This window comes from Hermetia illucens, chromosome 4 (genome assembly GCF_905115235.1).
Source record: "Hermetia illucens chromosome 4, iHerIll2.2.curated.20191125, whole genome shotgun sequence".
In the NCBI taxonomy this organism is placed as follows: Eukaryota; Metazoa; Arthropoda; class Insecta; order Diptera; family Stratiomyidae; genus Hermetia; species Hermetia illucens.
The window spans coordinates 64,248,457-64,269,931 of record NC_051852.1 but is presented as its reverse complement, the minus strand read 5'-3'; the positions used below and the strand labels follow the sequence as shown (position 1 = coordinate 64,269,931).

At 43.5% G+C, this 21,475-nt stretch overlaps 1 protein-coding gene across 4 annotated transcripts in view; it reads right to left on the bottom strand.

Annotated features, from left to right (window-relative positions):
• The window catches only part of LOC119655302 (oxysterol-binding protein 1-like), a 358,882-nt gene that overhangs the window by 159,281 nt on the left and 178,126 nt on the right, over nucleotides 1-21,475 (bottom strand). The window contains exons 2-4 of one of the 4 annotated variants that reach the window (XM_038061127.1): nucleotides 6,319-6,653; nucleotides 6,128-6,265; nucleotides 5,827-6,067 (exon numbers count right to left, since the gene is read on the bottom strand). The exons of 2 other annotated variants lie outside the window; for them this stretch is intronic. In XM_038061127.1, the coding sequence (XP_037917055.1) occupies nucleotides 5,896-6,067; nucleotides 6,128-6,265; nucleotides 6,319-6,653 (645 nt within the window). In that variant the 3' untranslated portion in view covers nucleotides 5,827-5,895. Of the gene's footprint in view, nucleotides 1-5,826; nucleotides 6,068-6,127; nucleotides 6,266-6,318; nucleotides 6,654-21,475 lie in introns of those variants that run through there. One more of the 4 variants, XM_038061131.1, reaches the window with a different exon arrangement.

The window sequence follows — 21,475 nt, the reverse complement described above, 5'->3', positions numbered from 1 at the left end:
GCTTTCCGTAGGTTCTGAACTGCGGAACGCATGGTATCCAATGCTCTTCCCAGCGATCTAGCCTCCCTTTGGTTTATCTGAGGTAAGTCAACTAACGCCTGAATTTCCTTTTCTATTAAGGCCCGACGATTACTGTATCTTCGGTCAAGAAGAACCCATGCTTGTTGGTAATTCTCTCCGTATATCCCTAAATGGTCGATTACACGTTTTGCATCGCCTCTTAACTTGCTCTGAAGCATCATTAAGCGCTCCGCAAAACCGATTTCAGAACCATCGTATACAGAGTTAAAGAGGCTTTTGAATGGTTCGTATTGACTGATGTCCCCACTGAATATTGGAATATCTGGGATTGGTGGGGCGGGTCTAAAACGATATCCTGAGTTCCAAGGGGAAAAATGGCTCGAAGGACCAAAATGGTTTGGCCGGGTCTGGCTGGGATCCAAGAAGGATTCTGAGCGGTTTGGTCCAGGAGTCCGCAAATATTCTGGGCGGGGCTGACTAGGGTCTAATAAATAGTCCGGTCGTAGATGGGTGGGGAAGGGCCCAAGATTAGATGTACGCGGTTCGTCTCTCCACGTTGGATAATTTCGTCTATCCCTATCACAGGCTCCCCATGCCCCTCCGAACGCAACTTCACACCTGCTTGAACTCCTGGGCAGCTCCCTAGCTGTTGCTTCACCTTGGAGTCTGTCGTTGACGTCTATGCCCAAGTCTCGTTCTAATAACTCTGTTTCAACTTGTCTTGGGACGGCTCCCCTATTCGAACTTCCTTCACCGGCATCTATATAATTTTGAGGCACTGGCGGGAGTTTAGGGACTTGTTCCCTAACTGACCCCACAGTTAACGGGTCGACCTCTGTTTGTCTCTCCTCAGGAATAAGAGAGGGATGAACTCTCTCAACGAACTAATTTGTTTTCAAATAAACTGATTGCATGAGTCCCAGCTTATTCTCTCGGAAATATATTAAATCTGCCGAGGGATTCAATAATAGAAGCCGTTTATGTTCTGCAATGAACTCTAAATAGATCTGCCGGACCTCACTCCACGCGGTTTCAAAGCGTTCCTTAGTTCGCTTCTCCTGCCGCAGTTTGCATAGCGTCTCGCGCACCTCTTCAATTTTCAAAACCCGCTTTTGCTGAGCTTCAATGATCTCCTGGATCTCCATTTTTGGTTCTATTTCAACTGGTGGTCTCTTAATTGAATTAAATATTTCCGTTTGGCACGGACAGTGTATATGAACGACACACAGAATACGTAGGAGGCGCAACACTATAAGGACCTTTCCTTTGGTCTGAACGCGCCCACGTAACAACAACAATAATAAAAATACAGACCAACGATGTTAGAGTGTCGTTTGAGAAACGTGGGAGGCGCAACACGATAAGGACTTTGCCTTGGGTCTGAACGCGCCCACGGATCAACAACACCACAAAAATTCACACCAACGATGTTAGAGTGTCGTTAGAGAAACGTGGGAGGCGCAACACTATAAGGACTTTGCCTTGGGTTTGAACGCGCCCACGGATCAACAACACCACAAAAATTCACACCAACGATGTTAGAGTGTCGTTAGAGAAACGTGGGAGGCGCAACACTAAAAGGACTTTGCCTTGGGTTTGAACGCGCCCACGGATCAACAACACAAAAAACAATGCACACCAACGTTGACGTTCAAGTAGTGTTTTATGTTGTGTAGACGAAACACAATCACTATAATTTCCCGCACTTTATATATATTTTTTTCACAAGAGAAATTATTTTTATAATAGTAATTTTCTTTAAAAACTTACTTTGGATCGTATCCGGCTCGACGGACTAGCTGTTTCAGCATTCTCCTAAACGGCACCAGACGCGCAAGTTTTACCAATAAGTCAGCAGGATGAAGCCTTACACACCTCGATGTCCATTCTGCCGAGACAAAGAATTAAATACGGAGGCGACGAATTACACCAAGTGGTTCATCAACTTGTGCTCAAGGTGTAGGACAGCCCCATACGCTCAGAACATCATTGGCCCATACCAAAGAGGCTTCACTCTAGGCATATCAGCAACAGATCAGATTTTCTCTCTGCGGCAAGCGATGAAAAAACTGTTGGAATATGGACAACAGTTGCACCATCTGTTCATCGACTTTAAAGCCACCTATGATAGCATAGCCCAGGTAAAACTGTACACGACCATGAGAGAATCCGGTATCCCGACGAAATTGATGAGACTGACTAGGCTGACGCTGACCAATGTGCGAGGCCAGATAAAAGCAGCAGGATCACTGTCAAGACCATTCGACATCAACTACGGTCTACGACAAGGGGATGCCCTATCATGCGTCCTCTTTAACCTGGCCCTCGAGAAAGTGATCCGTGATGCTGAGGTCAATGCGAGGAGTACGATCCTCTTTGAGTCCACTCAACTACTATGCTGACGACATCGACAGCAATTAAATAAAACCTAAACAAGTCGGGAAACCGGAAGCTTGACGCTTCAGGTATAAGAGGTTTTGCGTTTCCTTTTGTGAGGAGCGTACTGCAGATCTCCACTGGCTTCTCAGCGCCGTCAGCTGCAGTAACCTGCCCAGAACTGAGCAAATTAAATATCTCAGGTCAATAATATCAGCCAATGGAGAATTGTGTAATAAAATTGCTTCATGCATGGACCTGGATGAAGTGGCATTCCACAACTGGTGTTCTTTGTGATCACATGTATCATCGAACGTCTTAAATCGAAAATTTACCGCAATGTGGTCCGTCTGCCGCTCTCCATATTTCTCAGTGTTGTATAAAAGACAATGAATGGAGTCTTGCGGTAATGGAGACGAAGAGGTTGCATTGGACTAGTGGCGTGACACGTTTTGATTACATTCGAAATGAGGATATCGGTGATCAATCCGGGGTTGCACCAATCGTGAAGAAACTCTGAGGAAGGCATCTTTGATGGTATAGTCACGTAATTCGCGTTAACGAGAATTCACTTAGATTGGTCTGAATATCGAAGTCAATGGTAAGCGACCAAAAGGCCGGCCGAAAAACGGTGGCTTGATACGTTGGATGGGTATTTAAATTGCATTCATATCAGGCATTTGATAAAATAAAATGGCGAAACCGATCACGACGAGCCGACCCCGCTTGTGAACGGGACAAAGGTTGAAGAAAAACAAGAAAATGACATACAAGATGAGCGCATGACAGGTCCGTGTCACATAGTTAAAAATTACATTGCCCTCTAGTTTTTAGAAAGCGATTTAAATAAATCATTTGATGGAAAACCCTGTATTGATAATAGTCAACCTCATACGATTCACACTCTGAGTTTAATATTATTAGCAAATGCGAAGAATTTAACCTAAAACGGATACAAAAGAGGCTAGGGAGAAGTAGATTCTTCATGAATGGAATTTTAATATTTCATTCGAACGTGAATTATTCTCATTAATTATGACGTCAGCATTTTATTTGCATGGCTTTAGAAGCAGTAAATTCGTACGAAATTGTTAAGTTTGAACTGCTATAACTGTGGCGTTAATGGAAAGATTTGGCATTTGATTTGGTAGTCCTAGGATGAATTTAAGGGGGGTTTAAAAGTTGGTAATATACTGTTAGTAAGTTTATTTGAGCAGATATCGGAATGGGACATATTTTGAGGCCTAGATTTCATCTAAGTGCACCATCCTAATTTCCTCGTGAACTTTGCAATTCACGCCAAAACTAATGCCAGTTTCGGAAAGAATTAATCGAGACCTTTCATTTGATACCTTACACGACTATATCAGGATCGGTTTAGCCGTTTTGGAGAAAAGTACGTGTGACAGACAGACAGACAGACAGACAGTGAATCGTTTTTAATAAGGTTTTGTTTTACACAAAACCTTAAAAAGATCTCCATTACATTACAAGTATGAAAAATATAACGGCGTAAATATGCCAACCTGGCCCAATTTATTGTGATGCTGCCATTTGCGATGTTGTGATGTGTAATAGCGGTGCAGAGAAGATCAACCGATACATGTGAAATTGTATAGGTTAACCCCTAAACATGAAGAGGAAGTTAGGAAACAAGTACACGAAATAGAAGCACAGAAAATAGAAAGGAAATCGAAAAGGTAATACGCATCTCCTGTAGTTGTTGCAACAAACAAGCCTGATATTCAGAACGTCAATTCCGGTTATGTGTAGACTATAGAAAACTAAACGAAATTACTCTTGATGACAAGTATCCTTTGACAAACATTCACAGTATTCTGGACAAGCTCGAAAGAGATCAGTAATTTACTTCGTTAGGAGAAAGATAACATTGCAAAAACAACATTTGTTATTTCTAACAGGCTAGTAAACTCATTGAAGAAAATATAAACAAGTCGGAAACCGGGAAACTAGACAGTTCAGGCATAAAAGGTTTCGTAATTCTCTCAGTGAGAAATGATGATTGCATGACAGTTCCGTGTCTACATTGTCAAAAATTTAATTGCACTTTAATTTTTAAAAAATCATTCACACAAATAATTTGATCTAGAAAGCAGCGTAGCGTCAATCTTGTGTGGGGCAAAATGGTAAACCAGGACGGCAACTCCTTAAAACAACTTTTTGAGCTCAAATAAGTATAGATAAGTTAAAGAGTGCCTCATGGATGAAAGTCATTACAAAAAAACATCCATATTTATTTCAATATACATACTGCACAAAGGAAGTGATTACACTGCGCTGCAGCTTACTCAACAGTCAACTGTTCCATTGTCGCCTGATCAGTCAAAATGGCTGTCATTCGTCGTTTTTTCCCACTATTAGATGATGCAATCGGTACCGCCTTTGGATAAGGACGAATTGGTTCAAGAGCCCTTTTAAAGTCAGTTTTTTTCCAATGTTAAAATCGGTCGAACATGTCGAAATCCTTGTTAGACCTGGTGTCTCCTTCATCTTGTTGTTCAATCCCTCTTCTCCAGACGGTCCTTGCTGGTTCAATGAAGCCATAGATGAGGTTTCTTCAACAGGATGCATAGCAGGATAAGCCGGAGCTGGCTTGTCAATTACTTCAGGAAGCATGAAGTTAGTGTCGTCCAAAATATATTCAATCATGGGCCATATCCTTGTAAATTTGAAGCCGGAAATGATATTGCCGCGTGTCACTTCAGCATCCATAGCTCAAGAAGCAATTCCAGGAATGTTGTATATTGACTTGGAGCGTCCAGAATTTGTATTAAATCACCAAATTGTTGTAGCAGTAGATGCCAAGTTGTCCACCACTGAGGCACTGCGGTCGAGGGATATCGACGCCCGGGAGCCCGCTTGCTCAATTCTAAAAGCCGCCGGTACTGGGATTCCGAGCCGCTGCACCGTAAGTTTCCTCCTTTTTACGTGTCCTATATTGGTTTTATTTTCTGGGTGTCCTTCCGATAGCCGTTTTGGTCCGCGCACCAGAGATAAGCAAACACTAGCCCATGCACAGCCAGAAAAGAAAAGTGCATGAACACATATTTACACATCAATAGGTATGCTCCAATCAGCCAGCTAGGGTCGCGTCTGAGGGGAGATCTGGCCACTCCTCACAGGAGTATCTGTCCGTCTGTCAGTCTGTCCGTCATAATCTTGGGCGGGTGCAATGCAGACCACGCTGGATCTTACAGTGTACTGTAGTTTACCATTATAGTCTTGAATGAAGTGCTCTAGCACGCTTCAAGACCCTGATCCAATTGGATTCTTGCAGCAACGAGTATTTTCCGAGTTGTGACAATCTCGGCAGATGCCGCAATGCACCTAATATTTTTTGTAAAAAGATACTTGGGAATCTTCAAAAGAAGCACCTCCAACCAAAAATCGAAATAGAAAACAGTTACGGAACATGCTAAAAATGGTTTATTTACATTTTTTTTTGAAACTACGAATCGCAAAATTTAATATTTTCAATCAGAAGATTTGTGGACATCTAGACCAGTCTTGAGTTGCTTTGCATAGCCAATATTCGCCATTATAGATCCATTCATTGTTTTCGTTCTGTAAAAACCATGTAGGTTTAAACTGCTTTGAAGGCATTAAACTCGTGTCATTGGATATTCTTATCAATTGCTTTTGTTCCAAACTACAAAACATAATGTTTGAAATTAAAAGTTTTCCATAAGACTGAAGTCTAGAGGCAGACCTTCGTTTAAATTCATTGCTTTCTGAAAGGAAACCACTAATCAATGATCGAACATCTTCTCTAAATCTTGAATCAGTAGGTGCTAAGTTCTGTTCCATTTTATTTAGATTATGAGTGAATTTGGACATGTTGTAAGAACTTCAAAGGAAAACGTTTTACTACAATACTTATAACTACTTGACAAACAGTACAGTTCCCGTCCATTTGGTATTGGAGGCTTCTTGTATATAAGACGAAAATCTGCCGCTATGTGTGTGACATTCGTCGATGTCTGTTCAACAAGATTGACGGGCGATGCGACCACTCCATCTCGCCAAGTTCCACGTAGTAAAACTAGTGGTCGTCTTCCATACATTACACTTCCTTCCATATCCGGTACCTGTTCCTCCAACTGTTGTTCACGTCGATTGTACCGAAGGATGCATTCATATCCTTTTGCGTTATTCAAACCAGTAATATTAGTTGTTCCCTGAATCTCTGGTATTAATTTGCCGGTGATGTGTTTATATATTTTAATAATTTCATCCTAAAGAAAAATAGTTTAAATTTTTAAAGGATTTTGGCTGGTGTGAAAAAATTTACTTGGGGACATAGCCTGATTGTTTTCCTCACAACAAATGGTTGCTGGGAATTGAGTATGTCAAATCTGAGTACAAAGACCTTTGTCTAACTCTTCTTTCGAAGGCTTTGTGTAAGCAAAACTTTATCACTGTCTATCTGTCCATACGTACCTCTTTCGAAAAAGGCTATATCGATTCAGTCGAGATTTATGGTCATATGCGAATGCCATCTATGCAAATCTATGCAAAGAGGGGGGGGCGGGTGTATGTTTTTTCTAAATGCACCCACGTGGCCATCGAATGAAAGGGCTCAAGCAAGTCCTCGTATCCATTAGGAAATAGGGGAGTTAGGGGTGATTCGACCGTGTAAAATTTCAAAAAACATCCCATTCCGGAATACATATATACTCCAGTGATCTGTATAACAACATATGAGCAGCAATAGTATATCACTTAATCTTTTAAACCGACTAGGAAGACCTCTAATATATAATATTGGGAAGTTTAACGGAAATTCAACGAAGTCATCAATTTCATGTGAGTTAACAACATCCTAAGCCACAGAAATGACATATTCACATCATAATTGAAACGAATTGTACCGGTACAGTATTTCGTCATCTTCTTCTTCAGCCTTTGCCGGGTTCAGAGACGGGGTGCGTCGTCTTGATCGATTTCGCCATTCTGTTGCCGAGATTCTTTCCCGTCACCATCCAACGTATCAAGCTATCATTGTGGTTGTTGTTGTCTTTCCACATCGACTTCGATGTTGACACCAACCTTGGTAAGTGAATTTTCATTGATCCGAATTTCATGACGCCTTTCTCGTAATTTTTCCACGATCGGTGCAACCCCATATTGACTGCAGATATCCTTATTTCGGATGATATCGCGGTATGTTGCGGCACTGGTCCTACGCAACTCCTTTATATTCGTCCAACACTCCACTCCAACCCAAGAGAGCAAAAGACGTTCGTTGATGCGTTGACCACGAAGAATGCATTTTGTGAAACGCTACTTCATTCAAGTTGCGCTAATGCGTGAAGCAATTTCATATTGCAGTTTTTCATTGGCTGACAGCATTGACCTGAAATATTTAAATCGCTCAGTTCAGAGCAGGTCACTACCGCTGAAAGCAACAGTACCTGTGTCATTGGAGTCGGACATCAAAACGCAAATTTTCTGTGAGCGTATTCGATGGCACGATCGCTTCACTTTTGGACTTGCTTGAAATCAGTACTTAAGAATTATATATGAAGTAGCTACTTTTTCCGGTTCACTATCTGCCTATTCCTCACATTTTTCTCGAAAACAGTAGCATTGATTTAAACGAAATTTGATAGCAACTATCAAATCTCACATAAAGTTATTAGTATGATTTTAGGTACAGTTTGAAGGGAGCTCCCCACACCTGCAGCAGCTGGAATGTAAATATTCTGTTTTCTACCTGTCTGTTTATTACATGCTCTTTCCTCAGAATCTTATTGGGATGAAATTTGATCGAATTACACAGACTATGAAATGCCGCCTGAACAATGAAAGGCATAATTTTGTAGTTAAGGTGGTGCCCATGCAAGTGAAAAGGACATATTCAAAATGAGGCAGGACTCATTCTCAGAACAACTCAACTTAAAAGTCAGAACCAAACTAATGAGAATGCCCCTATGTAAAATCTAGGCACCAAAATGTAGCTCATACTGATCACATTTTAAATAATGTGAATAATAGTATATTACTACCATTTTGAATTTGATGTGGGCCTAGGAAAAGAACGTATTCCACGAGCAATCAACACAGTCACGGAGGGACTTCCTATAGGTAACATTACGACTGATATAAATGAACAGGTGGCTCCGACATCACGTTGCTCGGATATGTCATGGGGAAACATGTTCTTGGTAGCGGTAACCAGAGCCGTGAGGCATTTGGAGATTTTCGCAGCTTCCACAGCCTCGCCAATACTTGCTACAAGGTTAATTTGATCTAAACTCACCGACATCGAACATATAATTAGAAGGATCACATCGCGATCAGCGATTCATCTTCGGGTTGTGTTCATGGTTGTCTTCATTATGTGCGTAAAAGTAAAAACGTCGTTATTAACCTCGAAAGGGATCTTGTGAATGCGTCAAGAAGCAGATCATCAGCATCACCATCAACGGCGCAACAACCGGTATCCGGTCTAGGCCTGCCTTAATAAGCAATTCCAGACATCCCGGTTTTGCGCCGAAGTCCACCAATTCGATATCCCTAAAAGTTGTCTCGTGTCCTGAGCAACGCCATCGTTCCATCTTAGGCAGGATCTGCCTCGTCTTCAATTTCTATCCCGTTTGACCAGTGCGGTTTGATGTTGTTGGTTGGTTTGTTTTTGGTACTGCCGTTGCCGCCATATACTTTGTTTTACCTTCATTGATGAGCAGCCCAAGATCTCGCGCCGCCTGCTCGATCTGGATGAAGGCAGTTTGTACGTCCCGGGTCGCTCCTTCCCATGATGTCGACATCGTCAGCATAGACCAGTAGTTGGGTGGACTTAAAGAGGATCGTACCTCGTGCATTTACCCCAGCATCATGGATCACTTTCTCGAGGGTCGGGTTAGAGAGGACGCATGATAGGGCATCCCCTTGTCGTAGACCGTGTACAGTTTTACCCTGGCTATGCTATCATAGGCGACTTTAAAGTCGATGAAAAAATGGTCCAATTGATGTCCATATTCCAACAGTTCTTGCATCGCTTGCGCCAGAGAGAAAATCTGATGTGTTGCTGATTGCCTGGAGTGAAGTCTCTTTGGTATGGGCCAATGATGTTCGGGCGTATGGGGCTATCCGACCTAGCAAGATAGCGGAGAATATCTTATAGATGGTACTCACCAGCGTGATACCTCTATAATTGCTGCATTGTGTGATATCTCCTTTTTTAAGGTTTTGTGTGAAACAAAACCTTATTAGAATCGAGACGATGTCTGTCTGTCCGTCTGTCTGTCTGTCTGTCTGTCTGCCTGTCTGTCACACCCGATTTATTCAGAAACGACTAGACCGATTGTCACGAAAATTGGTGAGGGTATGTAATCTGATGATCCCTTTACATGCAGTAAGTGGTGCCATCTTGTGTTAAGTTTAAGGGGGGGCTCGCCATACATGTGAATGGAGGGTGCAATTTTTTTTTCACAGAATGTAGCCGTGTAGGATATCAAATGAAAGATCTCAAGTAGTACTTTTCGAATCTGGTTCAATATTTGATATTAGATGAAACATAGGGGAGTGAGGGTTCAAAATAAGACCCACAAAAAATGTAACAGGTCTCGCTCTCAGAACCTATCCAACCGAAAAATCTTAAAAAAATCATAGTGGTGCATCTCTACGAAATCTAGGCTTCAAAATATATCCGGTTCCGATATCTGCTCAAATAAAGTTAATAATAGTATATTTCCACATTTTAGAAATTTACCCGGCACCCCCCCTTATGTTCATCCCAGAAGTACAAAATTTGGCAAGCGTGTAATGAAGAACATAATGCACAGCTTGGTCAAGTTTGAAGAAAATCCAACTATTATTAACAAAGTTATAAGGGGCGAAACTTTACAATTTTTTGTGAATTTCGTGCACTCTACAACCTTCATGACGTCATGATCACATATCAATTCGTCAATACCACAACGAAATGAGTTCTTATGAATTGGGTCCCAGAGAATTATTTTGTTTTAGTTTTTTAGTTATTTGTCAGCCAGACATGTGTGTATGTAGGTATATAATAGATGCGTGCCTAATTCAAATAGATATAAGAAGTGAATCGGAAATATGGGTACGATCAATTTATATACGTGCATATATGTGTACAGTATTCGGTAAAAGCCAGTTTGTTTGTTTAGGGTGAGCGTGATATCTATGGCTGTAATATGTACGTATGTCTCGTAGTTTGGAAAAATATGAAGGATTATGTTGGATTTGTAGCTATATACGGACAGAAAAATGTGCGTTGAAGTTTCTCACATAAGATGAACACAAAACCTTTATACCCGAAACGCGAGCTTCCGGTATTCCGACTTGTTTTTTGAGGTGGTGGAAATCTACAAAAGAGACTGGCCTGGACACGCCAGCGTGTGGGACCCCCAAGCCCCGTGAAACCACCATAAGGTATTACATTGTGGCGCGGCAGGATTCGCAGCATTCGAAATTTATTTCGAATGTTGCGAGTGCGAGCAAATAGATGGCGCGGATCTATCCACTTTGCGTGGCACGCCAAGGGAGTGGAAGATCTCAAAAAAGTGTGCGATGAATGATTTTGTTTTAGGAGACCTGTCACAAATTATAGACATCAAGTTGGGAATTGAACAGAGAAGTCTTTTTGAGTTCGTTGAATTAAAAAGTAATGTTAAGTGTACATTAATGAAAATAACATATGAATTGTTAATTTAAAATATCTTAAATATTTATAAGGTAGGACGAGAGGCAAGACTTGCGTCCAGGACGGGTCGTCGCGTGCCATAATGGCGGCTTTCAGCGTCCGGTGCCAACGTTCCAACATCCCATTGGATTGTGGGTGGTATGCCGTAGTCCGCTGGCGTTTAAAACCAAGGAGTTTGCCTAACTCGGAGAAAAGGGTGGACTCAAATTGCATTCCCTGGTCAGTGATGACCACTGCAGGGACGCCAAAGCGAGGTATCCACTCTCGACAGAGGGCTTCAGCACATGATTGCGCCGTGATGTCTTTCAGAGGTATTGCCTCAGGCCACCGCGTGAACCTGTCGATGATTGTGAGGCAATACTTATAACCGTGCGAGTCTCGCAAAGGCCCTATTATGTCGAGGTGTATGGTGTGGAAACGCTTGGTAGTGCGGGGGAATGAGCCCACTTCTTTCCTTACATGCCTGGAGACTTTACACTTTTGGCATGCGATGCACTCTCTGGCCCAGGAATTGATATCCTTGTTCATGGAGGGCCAGAAGTATTTTCCGGTGACTAACCGGTTTGTTGTCCTGATGCCGGGGTGCGCCAAGTCGTGAACTGCGTGGAACACTTCCTTGCGAAATGTGGCCGGAATGTATGGCCGAGGTCCCTTTTCCGAGTCTTCGCAGCAGAGCGAGAGGTTTGAGCCGAAGATGGGCAACTCCCGAAATTTGTATTTGGGGTTGGACTTGAGGCTCTGAAATGCTGCGAATCCTGCCGGATGTGGCGCGGCAGGATTCGCAGCATTCGAAATTTATTTCGAATGTTGCGAGTGCGAGCAAATAGATGGCGCGGATCTATCCACTTTGCGTGGCACGCCAAGGGAGTGGAAGATCTCAAAAAAGTGTGCGATGAATGATTTTGTTCGCACTCGCAACATTCGAATAAATTTCGAATGCTGCGAATCCTGCCGCGCCACAACATCACGAGGCGGAGTCAGCTCACTCTAACTTGGTCACCTATCGTCTCTACGCGGGGTCCGTAACCGGGCTTTCCTAGTCTCCTTTGTCATTCGCAATTTGCCTGGATAGATGCGACCATGGAGTTGCCCGCATCCCAGTCTTCCTGACATGTTAGCATTCTTCGCACCAGTTTTTCTGGTATGAGCACCGTCTCCCCCAAGTTCTTTCTTTCATCAACAAATCGCGAACAGTGGAAGAATACGTGGTCTGGGCCCTCTGGGATTCCATTGCAGTTTGGACAATCAGCTGAGGTACTTAGTTTAAACTTGAACAGGTACTGGCGATATCCTCTATGCCCCTTGAGAAACTGGGTAAGATTATAATTAATCTCACGGTGTTTCCTCTCCAACCACTCCCTGATGCTGGGGATTAGCCTGTGGGTCCACCGACCCTTTCCCGAGCATTCTCAATGCTCTTGCCATTTATTTAGAGACCTCTCCCTTTCGGCGTTCTTCGTCTGCGATAAAGGAGATATAGACTTCACATTTTCTCATTCCATCTGTCAAGATGTCAATGGCCACCATTCCAGAGATGACGAATGCTGCATCATTTGAAACAGTCCCAAATGCCGAGCACACCCTTAAGGCTGTTTTTCTGTGGACTGCACTTAGCTTGTCAGCATTAAATGTGACCTGCAATGCCTCTCCCCAAACTGGAGTTGCATAGAACTGGGTCGAAATAACTATCCTAGCTATAAGCAACCTGCGGTTATTGCGGCATCCATTTCCCTCTTATAGGTGTGGCGGAGGGTTGTGTTGTGGATGGCTTCAGTATTCACTCTCACCTGATTGTCAGAGGGGTTTCTAGGTGGTATTGTTATTCGAGCTCGGAGCACCATGCCAACGAGATAGTGATCCGAGTCTATATTGGCCCCCCTATATGTTCTGACATTCATCAAGGCTGAGAGGTGGCGGCGTTCGATCAACACGTGGTCAGTTTGGTTGAAAGTGGCCCCGTCTGGAGAGGCCTACGTATGTTTGTGGACCGCTTTCCGCGCAAACCAGGTACTTCCAACAACCATTTCGTGTGACACTGCTAATTGAATAATCCGCAGTCCGTTATCATTTATATTTTGATATACGCTATGGGTACCAACGTATCGTCTGAATACGGGCTCCTTCCCTACTTGGCTTTTAAAATCCCCAAGTATGATTTTAATATCATATCTGAGACAGGCTTCGAGGGTTCGTTCTTCTGCCTCGTAGAAGGTATCCTTCTCCGATTCTGCAGCCTCCTCTGTAGGGGCGTGATCGTTAATGAGGCTTATATTTCCAAACTTGCCTCGCAAGCGCAGAGTGCATAGCCGTTCGCTTACGTTTTCAAAGCCGGGAGCAGCAGGTTTCATTTTTTGGCTGACTAAGAAACCTACTCCGAGCACATGGTTTACTGGATGGCCACTATAATATATGGTGTAGCGAGTCTTCTCCAGGAAACCGGTCCCTGTCCAACGCATCTCCTGTAACACTGTTACATCAGCCCTATACTGGGACAGGGTATAGGCTAGCTGCTCAGCAGCTTAATCTCTGTACAGGGAGCGCACTTTCCATGAGAAAATGCACAAATCGTTATTCCTTTGTCGTTGCCGGGTTCGTCGCTATATTATCCGTACAGTCCGAGGCTGCTGTTGTGGCTTCATAACAAGTTGTTTTCCGTATAGGAAGCCGCTGAGTACCAGTTATAAGTAACGTAATATTTAATCGCATGACAATTCATAAAGCTCCTCCTCCCCTGGATGAAGCATCTAATCACCATAACATGCTAATACGAATTGCAAAATCATTTCGACCACCACCACCACCTAAGCGAGTTTCTACAGAACTGCTGCTTCCATTGTTAATGATATCCTAGGATATTTTCTCCAGGCAGTGAAAGAAGTGGAATTGGAGAGTACTTTCGTGCTTCCTGTTTCCGCACAAATGATACCTCAAATGAACAGGAAAACATTAAACAAAACCCTGACCTTGATCGACAGGTTTATTGATTTCCGCTTTGGATCTCAATACAATCACAACAAGCATTTAAGAGCAATGTATGAAGTTCAGACTACCATTCCACCTGGTCTCCACAGATTTGAAGAAAGTTTCCTACAGAGTCAACCGCGAGTGTTTTTGAAGGGCTCCTGGAAGGACAGCATCCCTTTTTAGTATTCAGATATTGGTATTGGGAATCAATTTGTGGGTTCATCCATGTTTTTTCCCCCTTTCTCCATCGTTGTTACCCCCTGTTCAACGACTTTCCTCTTTCAGTAGTTCTTGTGTGGCCAGTAGAAGACCCATATAGGCCCATAAAAGGGAAGAGTGCGATGCTCCGTCAGGTTTACAAACTTGCTTTTATTGGTATTTATCTTGAGTTCACCTTTGTTTCCTTTGTCCAACGTCGATTATTCGGTGAGGGAGTAAGCAGATATCATCAGCTTAGGCAAGGTGCTTAATATATTAGTTACTATTATTATTTGCACTACACACGGGGAAACAATGACAGAATATAGATGAACAAAAGTCATTTCAAAATTTCGTGATAATTGGTTGCGACGATGCTCATCATGCAAAGCGATCACTGATGTTAAGGATTGACTGGAGAGTTCTGGTCTGACACTTGCGGGAAAAGCCGAAGATGTTCTCATCACCAAGCACCGTAAAAGAAATTATGTCCGCATTCCCATTGAGGATTATATCATCAATTCCAAACCGGCCATCAAAAACTTAAGGGGGATATAGACGCCAAGCTCAGTATTAAGCAACACGTACGCTAAATGTACCACAAATCATCCACTGCAGACAAGGATGATTCCGAACGGCACGTTGCTCATAGCTGGGGTGATCAGCTCGATCTTTCTCAATGTATAGTAGTACCAGTTTGGGAACGGCAAAATCAGCTAACGCTCGTTAACTGAGAGTAGCCTATTGAATGACAGCCGTAAGGGTCAGTCCCGCCTTCAGGGCTGCCTCGACGATAGAGCGCTCGTTGTCCCGACCAGGGCCTTTTGGAGATTCCCACATCCTCAAGAAAAGTAGATGCACGGAAAGACAAACAGAGAAAGAAGAAGTAGAGAAGAAGTAGCTTCTTCATATATGAGAATTATTCTTCTTAATTATGGCGTCAGCATCTCATTTCTATGGCTTAAGGTGCAGAAAATTTGTGCGAAACTGGTAACTTTGAAATACTATAATGTTGACACTAACAGCAGAATTTGTACGAAACTTTCCAGTATTATGCGCGCAATTTGGTATTCCTAGGATGAACTTAAGCGGGGTACCCAGTCAATTTCAAACAGTTGGTAATTCACCGTATCTTTGGAAAAAATAAAATTTTCAAAGAAAATATAGCAAACAATTCGAGAAACCGGAAACTAGATGCTTCAGGTATGAAAGGACTACAACCTCATATGCTTCACACTATGTAGGAATTCAATAATATTATTATAGCAAATGTGAAGAAGTTCACTTTCAAATAAAAATAAGGTAAGTAGTTCAGGTACTTTTGTGCATTCCATATATAAAACGATTAGAGTGGATATTCGGTCCATTATTACCCAGCACATAATGTATTGCATATATTATGTTAGAATATTCACTTGACATAACGATGACGATAATGCCTTCTATTACATCTTATATTATTGCATGGATAAACTTGGATGGTTAAACAGTCAATTAATAAATAGTCGGGAAACAGACAGACAGAGAATTTATAAAGGACAAACACAATGGGCACCAAGCCATCAAAAACATGATTCGTACCATTCATGTACTATACAATGGTGGCAAGGAAGAACAAAATGCTCGAAGAAATCAAGCGACACCCAGGCAACACAAGTGATATCCGCTCAAAATCCAAAGGGCGGTAAGCTTGAAAAGAGGAGTAGAGTGGGCGCGAACGATTCTTTCGGATCCTCACAGGACGCGAAAATGCAAAAAGGACTCTCACAGGCAAAAGGGAAGGCAAACAAAGTTACCAAAATCGTGGAAACTCTGGCGTCGGCTCCAATCGACCCAAGGGAGGCAAAGCCCCAAAAGGGAAAAGTAGCATGGACCAAGGTTGGCGGATATCCTCAGGAAGGTCAAACCCGATTCTGAGCTGATGGACTATGGAGAAAACGTCAGCCGAATCAGACGCTCCCAAAAAGGAGATTTGATGCTGGAGCTGAAGAAGTCTCTGTCCAAAACGGTTGAAAATTTCTTCGGCAAGGTGGAGAAGTCCTTAGGAGAAGAAGCGCAAGTACGGGCCAGGCTTGTTATACAATGTAAGGATATTAATGAAATCACGACCATGGAATGGAATGATCGCCTCATGCAACACGGTCTCAGATTGAATTTAAGCAAAACTGAATTTTTGACGACCGATCCCCATGAAACAGTCACAATCACTGTCAGCGGCAGTGATCTGCCCAGAACTGAGCGATTTAAATACCTCGGGTCAACGCTATCAGCCAATGGAGAACTGCGTTATGAAATTGCTTCACGCATTAACGCAACCTGAATGAAGTGGCGTTCCACAGCTGGTGTTCTTTGTGATCGACGTATCAACGAACGTCTCAAATCTAAAATTTACCGCAATGTCGTCCGTCCAGTCGCTCTCTATGGTTCTGAGTGTTGGCCGACCATAAAAGACAATGAACGGCGTCTTGCGGTACTGGAGACGAAGATACTACGTTGGACTAGTGGCGTCACAGGTTTAGATCACATTCGAAATTAGGATATCCGCGATCGTTATGGGGTTGCACCGATTGTGGAAAAGTTGCGAGAGAGGCGTCTTCGATGGTATGGTCACGCAATTCGTGCAAACGAGAATTCACTTGCCAAGATTGGTCTGAACATCGAAGTCGATGGTAAACGACCAAAAGGCAGACCTAAGCAACGGTGGCTTGATACGCTGGATGGGGATTTGAAAGCCTCGAGATTGCACCCAGATCAGGCATTCGATAGAGCCAAATGGCGAAGCCGATCACGACGAGCCGACCCCGCTTGTGCACGGGACAAAGGCTGAAGAAAAAGAAAAATGAAATCACGACCACGGAGGATATCCGCGACGCCTTAGAAAAGTAGTTCGGACTATTTGGCTTGCAAGATTCCGCAATCAGGGGACTGAGGAAGGCATACGGAGGCACGCAAATGGCATAAGCTTACCAACTGAAGCAGCGTTCAAACTGCTGGCGGTAAAAATAGGTTGTGTCGATTGCCGACGCAGGGAGCAGATGTCCCTCAAGCGCTGCTTTAGATGCCTGGCATTTGACCAGATAGCGGCGAAATGCATCGGTGACCGTAACAGGTCAAAAAATTGCAGAAAATGTGGAAGAGAAGATCATATGTCCAGGGAGTGCAAGGCTGAGCCTGAATGTATACTTCGCAAGGAGAAAAAGGGCGTCAGCTGTCGGCACGTTGCACGCAGCAGCAGATGCCCAGTGTTTAAAAGAGCCTTGAATGCAGTAAAGAAATGAGGTTGATGCAATTCAACATCAACCACTGCGAGGCAGCACAAGACCTCCTCTCGCAGACCATCTATGAGAAGGGACTCGAAGTTCCACTTTTCGTGGGACAGGGTCGGGCTCAATAATCGATCTGACATATTTGAGTACCACATTGGCGAGGAGAATGACATGGTTTGTCAGGGAGCATTATAATCACAGCGACCACCAGGCAATTTTCCTCCAGATAAAATATGGGCCATGCGACGATGTGCGTTCCGGTGAAGCTGGAAGCTGGGGCTGGTCCGTGAAAAAGTTGCATTCATATAGCTGCTATTGGGAGGCCAAAATCCCATGTACCCATGAACGTCATGTACAATGGGGTCCTTGTTCTTCCCGTGCAAAAGAAGGCCACGATAGTCGGTTTCGCAGATGATCTAGCTGTGGTTGTCGTCGCGAAACAACCTGAAGACGTTGAAATGTACGCTAACGAAACCATTAGCGCCATAAAAGCGTGGCTGGATATGGTTTAGCTTGACCTTGCGGAACAAAAGATGGAGGCGGTTTTGATTACCAATCGTAGCAAGAGGAATACGGTTAATATTCGTGTAGGTGGTCACGTCAGCACTTCGAAACCGGTTACCAAATACCTAGGGGTGATGATTGACGCTAAAATCAATTTCAAGGGACATCTGGACTATGCCTGTGAGAAAGCGGCAAATACCAGCGTATCATTAGCGCGGATGATGCCTAACATTTCAGGCCCAAGATACAGTCGCAGATTATTTGTGGCCGGAGTGTTTGGCTCCACACTATTATACGCGGCACCAGTTTGGGAGGAAGCACTAGCGTATGAGATTAATCGTAAGAGGGTAAATATAACTTACCGCTTAGTGGTGCGAAGAGTGTGCAGCGCCTTCAGAACAATATCACGCGAGGCAGCGTATGTTATTATGGGAATGATCCCGATAGACATTCTGGCAAGTGAGAATTCGGTGTCCCGACGAAATTAATAAAACTGACTAGGCTGACCCTGGCCAATATGCGAGGCCAGATAAAAGCAGCAGAATCACTCTCAAGACCATTCGATATCAACAACGGTCTACAACAAGGGGATGCCCTATCATGCGTGCTTTTTAACCTGGCCCTCGAGAAAGTGATCCGTGATGCTGAGGTAAATGCAAGAAGTACGATCCTCTTCAAGTCCACCCAACTACTGGCCTATGCTAACGATATCGACATCATGGGAAGAACCACCCGAGACGTACAAACTACCTTTATCCAGATCGAGCAGGCGGCGCGAGATCTTGGGCTGCACATCAATGAAGGCAAGACAAAATATATGGTGGCAACGTCAGTACCGAAGACAAGTGAACCAACAACATCAAACCACACTGGTCAAACAGGAAGAATAAAGATAGGAGAATACAACTTTGAGACTGTTGACAATTTCTCCTATTAAGGGTCGAAAATCACAACCGATAACAGCTACGATGATGAAATCCGCGCACGGTTGTTGTCAGCCAACAGAGCCTATTTCAGCTTACAAAGACTGTTTCGCTCGAAACGTCTCAGCGTAGGGTCAAAGCTCTTACTGTACAAGACTATGATCTTGCCAGTCTTCATGTATTCCTTGGAAACTTGGGTTCTTAGCAAGAAGAATTGCGAACTCTTGGCCGCGTTCGAGAGAAGAATACTCCGAAGAATTGTTGGTCCCCTACATTAGGATGGACGAGTGCGTAGCCTACATAACGACGAAATCTATGAGTGATACCATGACCGTCCGGTGGTGGATAAAAGCCGACTCAATAGGTTACGGTGGGCGGGTCACTTAATCCGTATGGATGAGGATGATCCAGCTCGGAGAGTCTATAAGGGCAATATCTATGGTAGAAAAAGAAGACGAGGCAGACCCTGCCTAAGATGGAACGATGGTGTAGGTTAGGACGCCAGACAGCTTGTAGAGATATCGAATTGGTGGACCTGGGCGCAAAACCGGGATGTCTGGAATTCCTTATTAAGGCAGGCCTAGACCGGATACCGGTTGTTGCGCCGAGAAAAAGAAAATGAATCCTCCCCGTATTGAGGGGTGGATTCAGCGACGAGACGGCGAGATTAACTACCATCTGACGCAATTCCTGTCAGGACATGGTGGGTACAGGAAATACCTGCACCAATTCAGGCTGGATGACTCCCCCTTTTGTCTTGAATATGGTTGCACACCTGAGGACCCAGAGCAAGTTATGTTCCACTGTCCACGATTTTTCTCAGAAAGGAGGAGTCTGGAAGACTCCCTGAAAACCAACCTAAGCCAGCAGAACATCGTCGGGGAAATGTGGACGTCGGAGGGAAACTGCTGTGCGGTGAACTCCGCAATCAAAAGAATACAGGCGGAACTTGGAAGACCGGACCGCGCAAGGAGGACGCGAAGAACGAAAGGCTTGGTCTCTTAAAGCGCAGTCCACCTCGCGAATTAATGCTTTGCGGTGGTTCCGCGGGGAAGGAAAAAGGAGAAAATTGGGGTGGTTTTAGTGGGTGAGAATACCACACGCTGCTGCAACCCGGCGCGGCAGTGTCTTTGTACGATATCCACCTCTATCCATAAAACAAAAAAAAACAGGTCGGGAAAACGGAAGCTGGAAGCTTAAAGTACGAAAGGTTTGGTGTATTTCTTAGTAGGTAGCACGTAATATATCCATATATTATGTGAGAGTATCCACTTTTGGGTGATATTGACATTCATAATCTTGAATTTTCAAGGAAGCAACAACTTTGGGGTATTATTACTTTGTTAGTAATAGTGCGATTTTCATCAAACTTGGTAAGACTATGCCCTACATTATAGTCTACATTACTGCGAATTAATAGAAACAAGTCGGGAAACCGGAAGCTGAGCGCTTCAGGTATGAAAGGTTTTGTTTGCTTTTTCTGTGAGTATATTTGAGTGTAGAACTGTCCCATTTGTATGTATGTTATGTACATGCATTTAGCATATCAGATTTAGTATTTCGGGTTGTAAATTTACACGGTAAAGACAATTTTGAGCTACTGTAACTTTGTTACTAATAGTATGATTTTGATAAAACTTTGGGATAATATGCTACATATTATGTTTTATATTCCCACGTACTTTGCCGCAAATCCGAACATTTCAAGCGGATGTGTACTGAAGCTATGATAATTCTGATCCATGGGTTGGCGCCTACAGGTCTGTAATGTCATCACTGAAAGGCAAGCGCTCCCCACTGATTACCTGTCCGAAATTACTACAAAACATAGTGGACACTCTCTTCCCAGAGGATGTGAACTACACAAATCTGCCTAAAGTCCATGTAAACCCCAACGAAATTCCTGTAGTGGTAGAAGAGGAATTTTTTGATGCGGCAAGGACATTGTACGCATGCTTGTTGCATTCTTCTTCTTGGAAGAAGATTATATTGCAACTCGGACGATGGACAGAAATTATTCCCAATGACGTGCGGCGTACTACAGGTGTCTGTCTTAGGTCTCTTACAGTGGTTAATTATGTACAATGGAGTGCTGACGCTACGCCTTCCTAACGGCGTGATAACTGTTGGCTTTATGGACGATATCGGGGTAACAATAGACGCTTAGACGAGATCGAAATCTATGCAAAGAAGCGATATGGGAGATCAATTCCTGGTTGAAAAAGTCCGGTCTATCACTAGCTGAACGTAAAACGGAACTAGTGCTAATCAGCAAAAGAAGCAAAGAGACGACCGTGAAAATTAAAGTTAGTGAAAAAACAATTTACTCCCAAGAGTCGTTTAAATATTTGCGAGTAATGATTGACAAAAGACTCAACTTTAAAAAACACATTGAGTGCGCTGCAACTAAAGCATCTTCCAGCGCTGTAACGATCTCGAGGATACTTTCGACCAAGAAAAAGTCGACGTCGTCTATTTCAAGGGTAGTTAGTCCCGTGCAACTCTACGCAGCTCCAGTTTACGCAACCGTT